The sequence below is a fragment of the Hemicordylus capensis genome, chromosome 5, assembly GCF_027244095.1.
Source record: "Hemicordylus capensis ecotype Gifberg chromosome 5, rHemCap1.1.pri, whole genome shotgun sequence".
Lineage (NCBI taxonomy): Eukaryota > Metazoa > Chordata > Lepidosauria > Squamata > Cordylidae > Hemicordylus > Hemicordylus capensis.
The window spans coordinates 39747211-39760003 of NC_069661.1; the positions used below are offsets into that span (position 1 = coordinate 39747211).

Here is a 12793-nt window from a genome sequence, read left to right on the forward strand (position 1 = left end):
TTAAATGAGAAGGCTATGAAAGTATGGATTCCCCTTGCAACATCCTACTTGTGTGAATCAATTTTCAGCAGTCGCTACAAGAAAGAGCAAATGCCAGTCAAAAATGAACTTGCCTGTAATTAGATTGGTGGTTTCAAAAACAAAGCCCAGGTTTTTAAAAAAAATTAAACAGGAGCAAACAAGCAAGCTCATTCTTCCCATTAATCATCTTTCTTTTAATTCATCTCTGCTGATCAAATCAGTAACTTTAATCATTGGGGATTGCATACCATTATATGTTGTTTTAAGTGTAACGATGTCAAAACATTTGAGAATCCTGGAAGTAGAAATATCACTGTTAGTAATGACTGTGTTCTCTTTCTTTCTCCCCTGCTTCTCCCCCCCCCCCATTCTTTCATCAAAGGACACATTGGCGACACTAGCTGATGTTGCTTATGTTGACCTGCTGGAAGGAGATACAGAATGTCATGTGAGGCTTAAAACTCCTGAGGATGCACAGACTATAATAAAGTCACATAAAGAACTGCAGTCTAAAAACAACTGGAAACTTGAGATCCTTTCAGGTAGTGTGTGTGTATTTGTTTTTTGTTTTTGGTTTTTGTTTTGTTGGTTTGTTTTGTTTGTTTGTTTTTGAAGTCACTGCAAAATCAGTATTTCAGTTTAACTTGTCTTGTCCTGGAAAAATAACTTGTCATGTCCTGAGAAAAATCCCAAAGTCTTTGCAATCTAGCTTGCTTCTATTAGTGTATCCCTGGCTAGATTAAGAACTGTGCATTTCCCTTGGTTTAAAATCCCCATCTAGCTGTACATAGGAAGCTGTCTTCTGTCGAGTCAGACTACTGGTTAATCTAGCTCAGTATTGTCTATGCAGACTGGCAGCAGCTTCTCCAAGGTTACAGGCAGGAGTCTCTCTCAGCCTATCTGGAGATCCCAGGGAGGGAACTTGGAACCTTCTGCATGCAAGCATGAAGATGCTCTTCCCAGAGTGGCCCCATCCCCTAAGAGGAATGAATATCTTACAGTGCTCACACGTGTAGTCTCCCATTCAAATGCAAACCATGGTAGACCCTGTATAGCAAAGAGGACAAGTCATGCTTGTTACCACAAGACCAGCTCTCCTATGTCAGGGACTACACATCAGATTTTTGGCAATTGAAGCAAAAATCTGCATGCAGTATCTTTCTCTGCCCCATTCAGATTATAAGGAGAATCTTGAAGTTTATGTGATGGTTTTTGGTTAGTGTCTATCTCCCGTCTCCCTCTCACAAAAACTGAATTTTTCATGTCATGGCATAATTTTGTTCCCCAGAATTATGATGAATTGTATATTTTAAAAGCATTATGAACTTTTATAGGGTTATCATGGGACTTAATAATCTCAGACCTGGTCCAAAGCAGGGGAAAAATACCACACACAAGTGAGAAAGTGTGTGTCCTAACCATTACACTAAATACACATAAATTCTAAATAAGTACTTTTATTATGCACATACATAAATGTGCTTATATAAAACTAGAAACATCAGATATTTATTGAAATATATGTTAAAACTTCAGTATAGTATCATTTGAATAGCTAGCCAAGAAAAAGAAACATTTTGAAGTCAACATTAATGAGGTTTCAGACCTCAACATTTCACTGAAGGGAATACATTGCTGACAGTGTGACTAAGGCCGAGGGAGGCTGCATCCAGAGGCTTCCATTTGTGCAGCATGTGTGAGGGGGAGAGATTTTAATTGCTCTTTGATTTCTCCCAAAGTGCTTTGAAAATAAGTTCCCAAGGGTCCTTCTCCCTTCAAGGATGTATTTTCAGAGGTTACAGACAGAGCACTTCTGGAAGCGGGGAAGTTCAGTGAACCACCACACCCCCCCACACCCCGCTTTGTGTTTTGCTGTGAAAGCAAGGAGCAGCCTCTGACTGCATCCTCACTTTGGTAGTCAGGATGTCAGCCTTTGTGACTGACCTAAAGGCAATTATCACAAGTCTGGTGGCTGATCGTTTTACAAAGCAGCTTTCTACAATAGTCACCTTCTTTGTTTTCCGGTCATTTTTTTTTTGGGGGGGGGGGGGAGTTAACGATGCCTAGTTTTTGGTGCTATGCTACATTCTGCAGCACTTGATGGTTTATGGCCCAGGCCGTTCCATGCTGTCTTTATGTGCTGCTTGTTGATGTGCTGGACATCCAAACAGTGTTCCCTCTAAGAGGGAATCCCAAATGTTGCTGACTGCAACTCCCATTATCCCCAAGTAAAGGCTATTGCTGCTGAGGATGCTGGGAATTGTAGTCAACAACATATGGGAATCTCTGTTAGAGGGAGCACTGCATGGAGCCAGCGTGGTGTAGTGGTTAGAGTGCTGGACTAGGACCGGGGAGACCCGAGTTCAAATCTCCATTCAGCCATGAAACTAGCTGGGTGACTCTGGGCCAGTCACATCTCTCTCAGCCTAACCTACTTCACAGGGTTGTTGTGAAAGAGAAACTCAAGTATGTAGTACACTGCTCTGGGCTCCTTGGAGGAAGAGCGGGATATAAATGTAATAATAATAATAATAATAATAATCCCACATTCTTCTTATGTTGGCATCTATGAGTTGTTCCCCGAGACTGGAAAGGAACATTCACATGCTTGGCTTTGCAGACTGCTGTTTCCATGCTGGATTGTCTGACATTAAGACGATGAAACTGGTGATGGGCAGCAACAATCATGCACAACAAAGGAAACTTTTATGCTTTTGTTCACATATGGTAATTTGCATGCTTTTGCTTAAGTTGTGCACCTGGGGTCAGAATTATTCCAAAATGCAGGACTAGGGTCAAGAGATTAATGAAAGGGAGCAAACATCAGGGCGAGGAGAGGAGAGTTGGTCTTGTGGAAGCAAGCATGACTTGTCCCCATAGCTAAGCAGGGTCTGCCCTGGTTGCATATGAATGGGAGACTTGATGTGTGAGCACTGCAAGATATTCCAGAAGGTTTCAAGTTCCCTCACTGGCTTCTCCAAGATAGGGCTGAGAGAGATTCCTGCCTGCAACCTTGGAGAAGCCACTGCCAGTCTGTGAAGACAATACTGAGCTAGATAGACCATATAGTCTGACTCAGTATATGGCAGTTTCCTATGCTCCTATGCAGGTATTAGTTGGGAAATTGTATATGTGTAATATGTTTGGAATAAACAATGCTTTTCCTTGCATATGGGTCCTTCCATTTTAAAGAAATAAACTGCTAGATCTTGGCCACTGTTGTTTCTTACACTTGGGGAAAGATACTGTATTGTCATAATAGTGTCAGGCAAAAAGGTGTGGGTTTGTGTTTGTTTCTTTTGTGTGTGTGTGTTTCTTGCAATACAGACCTGGTATTCTTATATTAAGACCTGGTAACCTTCTTATATTAAGGTGATCATGAACAACGATATTGGCAGAAGATTTTGGTGGACCGACAAGTTAAACTTAATCAACCACGAGAAAAGAAGCGAGGCACAGAGAAGGCAAGTTAAACTCTCTTGGACTCCTTGGATTTAGTGGGAGGGGCTTATGCTCTCTCACACAGCCAATGTTTCAGTCCCTTTTAACTGGAGATGCTGGGATCTCAGCAGGGCTGCAATCTTAGAGAGACAATACTGGGCTAGTTGAACTAATGACTTGATTTAATTTGAGAGCTTCATAAGTTCATGGGAAAGGGCCATATAGCTCAGTGCAGACCACTTGCTTTGCTTAATAAGATCCTGTATTGAGTATCCAGTTAAAGGATCTTGGGGAGCAATATCGGATAGCCACTGAGAGATGGAGTACTGGGGTAGGTGGGCCAAAATCTGACTTGGTGCAAAGTGGCTTTGTACTTTGCTCACATGGTTTCTGTTCATTTCTCTTTGCAAAGAAAGACAAAAGAGTAAGCAGTTAAAAGATTTACACTTGTTCTAAACTTCTGTTGATCTCCTGAGTTCAGAAGAACCTCTGTATCAGATCAGGATAGCTTAGCAACATTGTTTTATCAACTAGATAGGTCTTCAAGTTAGCCAGCTCATCTGTTTCAGGTCTTGAACATTAAATCAATAGACGAGTGTAATGAGCATCCTTTCGTTTCATGATCCAAAATGCTGGACCAAAGAAGTGTTATGGGTGCATTGCCAGAGCCATCAAGTCTTTGTTGAAAATATTACAGGGCGAGGACCTAGTAGAAAGTTGTCCTGTGCCAAGAAGTAAGTCTTTAAAAAGAAAGGAGAATATATATATAATCAACTTGCTTTCCTCTAAAAAACAAAACACCACAGTGCATGTGTAACACATTAGTCGGCATCTTAATTAATGTTTGACTCTTTAAAAATTAAGAATTCCACAATATATTTCTACCATTAAAAATGTAGTTTTGAAAGCTGGAGTCAGTACATTTCAAAAAACGGTTTTCAGGGCTATGCATTCTCATAAAGCCCAATGGTCTGATGAGTTCTGCATGCTAGAGCCTTGATTTCTTTAGCTTTTTTGAATTTCTGCAGCTAAATTCTTCAGGGATTGGAACCTCATTGGCACCCTTCTTGTGATGTTAATTCCCCTAAATGCTCTTTGCATAACCATGAAGTGTTGATGGTTGGTTCAAAGTCATGTAAATAATCTTTTTGAATGCAGCAGGTAGACGGAGTTTCTTAAATTCTCTAGTAAGGAGAGTACCTCATTCCATTTAGCATGGAAGAAATATGTCTCTGCCTGCTCCCAATTACCATCTCCTTCCAGATAAATGACCAATGAATAATAAATACTCTATCCATCAACTGAGTCCCATGGAGGAGTGCATATACTGAAATATATAAACTGTTATAAATTTAATATAAAACTGATATTAATTAATATAGGGATATTTTAATCGCTCATGGAATGTGCAGATTTTGTATTGTTGCTCTCGGCCACAGTCAGTAGGCCAGTATATATATTCTGCAGTCTTCACACAATCTCTCATCCTGAAGCTTCCCTGCTGCCACCTCCAGCATTCTCTTTTATTCCAGAAGTGAAATTTGGCTGCTTATATGTTCATGTTAGGAACACGGGAAGCTGCCTTTATACCAAGTCAGGTCATTGGTCCATCTGTCTCAGTATTGTCTGCACAGACTGGCAGCAGCCTCTCCAAGTGTGCAGGCAGGAGTCTCTCTCGGACCTATCCTGGAGATGCCAGGGAGCAAATTTGGACCTATGCTCTTCCCAGAGTAGCCCGATCCCCTAAGGTACTCACACATGTAATCTCCCATTCAGATGCAAACCAGGGCAGACCCTGCTTTAGCAAAGGGACAATTCCTGCTTGCTAGCCAAAGCTGTTGCTTACCATTGATGGTATGTGTTCTGTTGTGGTAATGCAATGGATCATTACCAGTGGTATAAGTACAGCTAAATATGGTCACTTGTAAGAGGTCAACGTCTGCAGTCTCCTCACTCTATTGAAGTTACTTTATTCAGTGAATATCAGACTAATGAAAAAGGACCATATAAGGAAGTATAATGACGATGGAATACGGATATATAATATCCAGCTTTGGAGACCCTTTCTATCAGTATCCTTTTGAATTCCTGATGCAAAGAATTGCATCCTTCATGCAGATTAAGGCAGTCCTACCAAAATGAGCTGTTTAATTGCAGCTGACAATTATTAGCAGCCAAGATGCTATTTCCTCCTTTCCCTCTCCACCCCCATTTTCTTTTCACACACTCTTATCAACATCTGTTTCTAGGAGACTTCAGATTAAAAGCTTTTAATGAGCTATATAAGTATTAACAAACCTGGAGTATATTCTGATAAAAAGTATTAGGGCTGATATTGAAGAGGATTAGAGAAGTCGTTTGAGCTTCATTTTTAGGTCTTTGGATGTGCTGAGATTGTTACTGATGTAGTTTTCACTGAAACTTCGGGATCAGTGGCTGACATCCTAACTAACAAAGCAAAGCATGTGTGTTAGGAGGCTGTGGGGATGGGACATTGGATGTTGGTGACAGAAAGTAACTTTGGACAAGATATGAGATGTAGTCCTTTGCCAAAGCAACTTTATAAAAGTAGAATGTGGAGTGATTTTAAAATATAGGCAAGGCCTTGTACTGCTGCAGTTAGGCACAGAGAAGAATGGACAAAAGTAGTAGGAGAAACAACAACAACAATACTCTAGTATGGGTGCTGCTACCTGGACCCTTGCCCCTCCCGGCTTATTAGAGTAGCCAGCGGGAATGTAAGATCCTGGCTTCAGGAGTTGGTGAACTCTTCTCTTCCTGAGGGGTCTGCCAGCAGCCTTAAGATGCTGTGGTGTGCCCTCTTTTGAAGAGAACTTCTCTTGATCCTGAGGTCCTTGATCATTATAGACCAATTGCCAACCTTCCTTTCCTTGTGAAGGTTTTGGAGAAGGTTATATGTGCCCAGTCTGAGAGAACTCTGTATGAAGCTGATTTTCTAGATCCTTGTCAGTCGGGTTTCAGGCCATGGCATAGCACGGAAACGGCATTGGTCGCTCTGGCTGATGACTTGTATCGTGACCTTGATGAGGGTAGTACCTCTCGCTTGGTCCTTTTAGATCTCTCATTGGCTTTCGATACCATCGACCATGGTATCCTTCTGGAAAGCCTGTGCGGGTTAGGTATTGGGGGCATTGTTTTGCAGTGGTTCCGTTCCTTCCTTGGTGGGCGCTTTCAGTCTGTGTGTATTGGTGGCAAGTGCTCTGCCCTGTGGCCACTCCTTTGTGGGGTGCCTCAGGGCTTGGTTCTCACACTCACTCTTTTTAACATCAACAAGAAACTGCTGGGGCAGGTTTGGGGTGAGATTCCATCAATATGCCGATGATACTCAGTTGTATATTGCCACCCCAGGCCATTCCAGAGATGCTGTGTCTGTGCTTGCCCGGTGTCTGGAAGCTGTCAGGGTCTGGATGGGCCAAAACAGGCTCAGACTTAATCCTTCCAAGACTGAGTTGCTTTTGCTTACTGCTCAATCTGGCCAATTGCCGAGTCTGAGTGTCTCCCTGGACGGGGTTGCGCTGCCCCTGAAGGAGGTGGTCCACAACTTGGGGGTCCTCTTGGACTCGCAGCTCCTGCTCGAGCAGCAGGTGGAGGCCGTGGCCAGAGGTGCCTTTGCCCAGCTTCGGCTGGTCCGCCAGTTATGGACCTATCTCGACCGGCAGGCCTTGGCAACGGTAACTCATGCCCTCGTCATCTCTCGTCTGGATTACTGTAATGCAGTAATCTGGGGTTGCCTTTGAAAATGACCCGAAAGCATCAGTTGGTCCAGAATATGGCGGCCCGCCTACTTATGGGCACTAGGAGATAAGATAGTGTGACACCTCTCTTGTGGTCGCTGCACTGGTTACCTATTTGCTTCTGGGTCCAATTCAAAGTGCTGGTTCTCACCTTTAAAACCCTTCAGGGCTTAGCACCTGCTTACCTTCGACTGCCTCTCTAGGCCAGTCCTGTCCCATCCTGTGAGATCTTTTCAGGTTGCCCTTCTTTCGGTCCCTGGTCTCAGAGAAGTCTGTAGTACTAGGGCCCGTGGAAGGGCTTTCTCTGTTGCTGCCCCTTCACTTTGGAGTTCTCTTCTCCCCCAGATTTGGTCTGCCTCCTCCCTTTCTGCCTTTAAGATCTTATTGAAGAAGTTTCTTTTCTGCCAGGCGTTTGCTCTTTAATCTTTCTCTCTCTTTTCTTTCCTTTCCTCTCTTTTTTCTTTTTTTTAATTTTAAATCTCAGATGCTCTTCTTGTCTGTACACTGCCTTGAGTCTGTGGATTGGGCGGTATATTGAATCTCTAAATAAACAAACAAACAATCAACAAATATTTATATACCGCTTTTCAACAAAAGGTTCCAAAGCGGTTTACATTGAGAAATAATAAATAAATAAGATGTATCCCTGTCGCCAAAGGACTCACAATCTAAGAAAAAACATGATAGATACCAGCAGCAGTCACTGTGCTGGGGGTGGATAGGACCCCTTACTCTCTCACTGCTAAATAAAAGAGAATCACCATATTAAAAAGGTGCCTCTTTGCCCAGTTAGCAGGGGTAACTGCTAAGAAAGGCAAAGATAAGACATGAAGGCAAATGAGCTTTAGCCCAATAGAGGCTGACATCATGACTTCCCTCCCTGCTCATGTTTTTATTGATTTTTAATAATACCAATGGTCTCTCTTTAGCTGATAGTGGTTCCCAGATGGAGATAATTTTTTCATGTTTCAGGTCAGCTGCAGGCTAAATTGAATTCAAATGTGCAGTAGCCAATGGCAAAAATAATAGTTGTTTTTAAAGCAAATTCCTTAGTCTCAATTCCTGTAACTATCAGTAGAATTGCTTACCTCCACTGATATTCAGATGGGAAACAATCTTCATTGGAAAGGCAAAGCAATCTTTTTGTGATTCTAAACAGGAGGATACTTTTCCTTATATCCCATCTTCTCCTATTTCCTGGTTGTTATCAAATGTTCTTAAAATACATACTTTCATTTAAAAAGTATTTGTTTTCATTTGTTTTCAAGGCATTAAAACATTGTGCTAATATCTTTGACCAAAATACAAAAGGAAATACCTGAAGAAGTTAAGGATTGAAAGGCTGAATATCTCAACTTTGTCTAGGGATTAGAGGAATTCCTTGTTAATTAAGTATTACAGTTCTGAAGAGAAACAATGGGTAGGATTAGGTAAATGTTAAGAAATGTTAAGTCCTATTTATTTCAGTGGAATTTCCTTAACTTTTAGATGGATCTTGCCCCAAATCAGCAGACACCTCAGTGTATTATGTGAAGGCTTCAGCTACAAAAGTTGATCTAATTGTTAGTTGCAAAATTGCTAATGGTTGTCTTCTGATACATTCTGAATTAAAATATTTTTTCCCCTTCTGCAGTTAATTGCAAAAGCTGAAAAAATAAGACTGGCGAAGACACAAGAGATAAGCAAACATATCCATTTCTCTGAAGATGAGTAAAGAAGTCTGATATTTACTGGTACAAAAAGGTTTTACAAAGAGAAATACAACTTTCCTTATGAAGACATAATCTATTTGCTGCTTAACAATGTAAGGCATCAATAAAATCTCTCTGAATCTCTGTTCTGATTCAATAGACTGAGAAACTACTACTTTGACCTGTTTTAGAAGAATGTATTAAACAAGCTCTTGTGTGTATTTGTCATGGATTTTTTTGTACATTGCATTTTTATAAACTGAGTAATACGAGCAAACCAAATAAAAACATAGAAAGCTACAGTAATTTGGTCTTGTAATAGCTGGAGGGGGGTTGTAAAGTTTTTTTTAGAGTACTAAAAATTGAGTCTGCTCCTGAATCCCAGAATTCCGACTTCTTGGAGTTCTAGGATATCCCTTTTTAGCAGCTAGACTGGCAAACCTGCCTATGAAGAATACAGTCAGGGAAGCATGGTAGCTGCTAAAGGAGTACTCATATTACAGCAGTAACAAGACTCTGCTAATTTAGAAGGCAAAGCAATAGATGTGTGCTATGAAGTGGAAGTTTAAGAAACCAGTTGTAAAAGTACAACTGTGCTCCTAAAATGACAGAAAAGGTTAGTGTAGCTTGGTTCTACACTAATGAAAACGCTTCATAAGAACATAGATCAGGCCCAAGGCCCATCTAGTCCAGCATCTTGTTTCACACAGTGGCCCACCAGATGCCGCTGGAAGCCCACAGGCAGGAGCCGAGGGCATGCCCGCCCTCCCGCTGTTACTCCTCTGCAACTGGTACTCAGAGGCATCCTGCCTTTGGGGCTGGAGGTGGCCTACAGCCCTCTGACTAGTAGCCTTCATCTAGTAGCTTCATCTTTATGAAGCATCATTTGACTTCCTGATTCATATAAGATTGAACATAAATTTGTTAGTATAGCGAGTCTCATCATCAGGTCCTCAGCTATTCCCTTCTCCCAAGGAACTGGAGGTGGCATACTTACCTCCCCGACCCCACCCCGGTTGCCAGTGCCTGATGGAAGCTATTCCTAGAGATCTTTTTTCAATACTTATCACAGTGCCTCCAGGACTGGTTTCAATAGTCACCTGGAGACTGATGCCAGTCATGGCGGACTGGCGGTCCTATTTCCACCCTCCCAATTTTGTCCTCGCCACAGTTCTGTTAGGTTAGGCTGAGATAGAGGGACAGCCCAAGGTCACCTAGTGAGTTCTGTGGCTGAGTAGGGATTTGATCCTGGGTCTCCCAGGTCTTAGTCAGAGAGGAGAGCTGGTCTTGTGGCAGCAAGCATGACTTGTCCCCATAGCTAAGCAGGGTCTGCCCTGGTTGCATATGAATGGGAGACTTTGATGTGTGAGCACTGCAAGATATTTCCCTCAGGGGATGAAGCTGCTCTGGGAAGAGCAGAAGGTTTCAAGTTCCCTCCCTGGCTTCTCCAAGATAGGGCTGAGAGAGATTCCTGCCTGCAACCTTGGAGAAGCCACTGTCAGTCTGTGAAGGCAATACTGAGCTAGATAGACCAATGGTCTGACTCAGTATATGGCAGCTTCCTATGTTCCTATGTTAGTCCAACACTCTAACCACATACACATGCTGGAGGTGTTAATACTTTTTCTTTCTATGGTTCTGAGCAATAAATGATTCCCCCCCTCCAAAGGAAATGGCTACTAAGTGAGAGTGCCTGTGATACTTTTAAAAAGCTGTAAATATGAATGAGACTTTTCAGAGCTGTGTGGAGTGTGGTTAGTTAATCAAGGATCTTGACTTGATAACCTTTGTGATTATGAATGTGAAAATGTTTCCTAAGAGGTAGTAGAAGAGTTGGAAAGCCATTACTCTTCCCTTGGATTTGAAGATGTGCCTCAGCCTATGAGACTTGCTGTAAATCTTTAATCCATAACCCAAAGCTGAAGTCTTTGCTAGTTAGTCCTATTACACCAAGGAGACTACAGTGTTATATGTGGTTTATGGAGTATACTCTCATTTCATAGAGTTTTTAAAATCAAGTTTTTAGAGGTTTTCCCCATTTTTATTTTTATTTTAAAAACATGTTATAGCTCTCTCCTTGCAACCAACAAGAGAAGGAATCGTATATGTGCAAGTGTGGGGCAGGGTGTCTCTGGTGGTGCAGTTGCACTTCAACTTGATTCCCAGATTGGGGCCCTCATTTCCCATTCCAGATTTTAGGCATCAATAAGTTAAAACTTTCCTATTGTTCATCAGCAACAAGGATTAACCCTTTTACATAACCATTGAAAAGTGCCATATGAAACCCATATTTGCAATAAAATATGACAATTTTTAAAAAGTCCCTAAAGACTTGTTTTTTCACCCAAGCTTTTTAATTCAACTGTGGTTTTAAATTGTTCTAAGGTTTTCATTTTAACTGCCCAGAGATGGAAGTTTGGGGCGGTCTACAAATCTGAGAAATAAATAAAATATTCCAGTAGTAAAGATGAACTCATGGTAAAGATAAGTATTCATGGGAGTAGTCAAGGGTGTCTCCCCCCCCCACACCCCACTTAAATGTTTTGCTTCCATAAGTGGTAGCTATTACCTAAATTCATACCACCAGTGAAATAGCAGTTGTGTTGATTGGACCACATGCATTCTTTGGACTCATCCACAGTGATAATTACTTCTGGTCAGGAAAACCTTCCCATACATCACAGGTAGTAGTGCTTGATAAATACCCATCAGGTGGATTTAATGCTACTACATTGTACCAAAAGGCTTAATAAATGATCATGTATTCAAACTCGCAGAAAAGGATGGTAGAAAAAAAGTAGCTCTAATAAATGAAGCCAGAAAATGAAATATAAAATAGATGAGGTAGTGCTTTCTGTTTTTAACAAATTCTGCTGGTGGAAGATGAGGTCCTTGCTCATTCAGAGGGCTAATTTCTTTCCACCATGTACAAATTGATGATTTATTTATTACATTTCTATACCACCCTATCCAAAGACTCTGGGCGGTGATAATTCTAATTGGATTTTAACTGATAATTCTAATTGGTATTAGAATCAATCGCAAAAGCAGTTCACGTGTAGTACAGGCTCAGGTTGCTGGCTGTTGGGATCAGCTCTTATTATCTGAAGTTGTCATTTATGACAACTTATACTCTTATATTCTTGTTTATAAGAGGCCTTTGCCTGATCCAGTAGGGCTCAATCCCATCTAGCACCCTTTTCCCCATACTGGCCAGCCAGAGGCCCACAAGCAGGAGCTGGAGGCATACTCCTCTGCTGCTACTGCTCAACTGCAGCTGGTATTCAGAGGCATACATGTGCAAAAAATGCATGTTTCAGAGCTACCACAAGTCAAAATCTTATTTCACTTGATATAAAGCACAGGTTGACGTTATTCAGTCTCAGCCACTTTACTGCTGGCTGTATTCTATTAACCCAATGTTAAAATAGTATTGAATTTTATATGTATTTTTAATTGTATTGAAAACCACCTTTCAAAATATTAACAGATGTGTGTGTGTGTGTGTGTATATGTGTATACACATACATATAAAAGTTTATGTTCCATCAAAAGGGTTTAGAAAACAGGCTTCCGGTTCTTCCAGGAGGAAAATTGGATTTTAGTGGGTATTTGTCCAAACTTTATATTCTGCAGATTTCAGGAAAATGCAGCTGACTGAACTGGTCTGCTGTACGTTTTATAATGCGCTCTGACCAAGCCCCTTAGCTACTGTTTTTTAGAAGGCTATATGGGGAGCCATAATCTGGCTAAAACTGTAGGAGAAGCACGTGGGGATTGTGGGTTTCATTAAGCCCCCACTTTCTGCTTTTCTCCTCTAATTCAAGCATTGTCTTGAAAGGAAGTTGCCTGGACAGTTTTCAGTAATGTCATTGCTCTCAAAAA

The 12793-nt window shown here is 41.4% G+C and overlaps 1 protein-coding gene across 12 annotated transcripts in view; it reads left to right on the forward strand.

The window, feature by feature from the left end:
- Positions 1–12793, forward strand: part of LARP7 (La ribonucleoprotein 7, transcriptional regulator) — a 73184-nt gene that overhangs the window by 33707 nt on the left and 26684 nt on the right. For 9 of the 12 annotated variants that reach the window (XR_008307979.1, XR_008307971.1, XR_008307974.1 and 6 more), the window contains exons 11-13: positions 404–563; positions 3394–3485; positions 8851–9021. Coding sequence is in view for 1 of the 12 variants with exons in the window: in XM_053252938.1 (XP_053108913.1) it covers positions 404–563; positions 3394–3485; positions 8851–8931 (333 nt within the window). In the remaining 11 variants the exon portion in view is untranslated. Of the gene's footprint in view, positions 1–403; positions 564–3393; positions 3486–8850; positions 9209–12793 lie in introns of those variants that run through there. The other 3 variants (XR_008307980.1, XR_008307981.1, XM_053252938.1) reach the window with 2 other exon arrangements.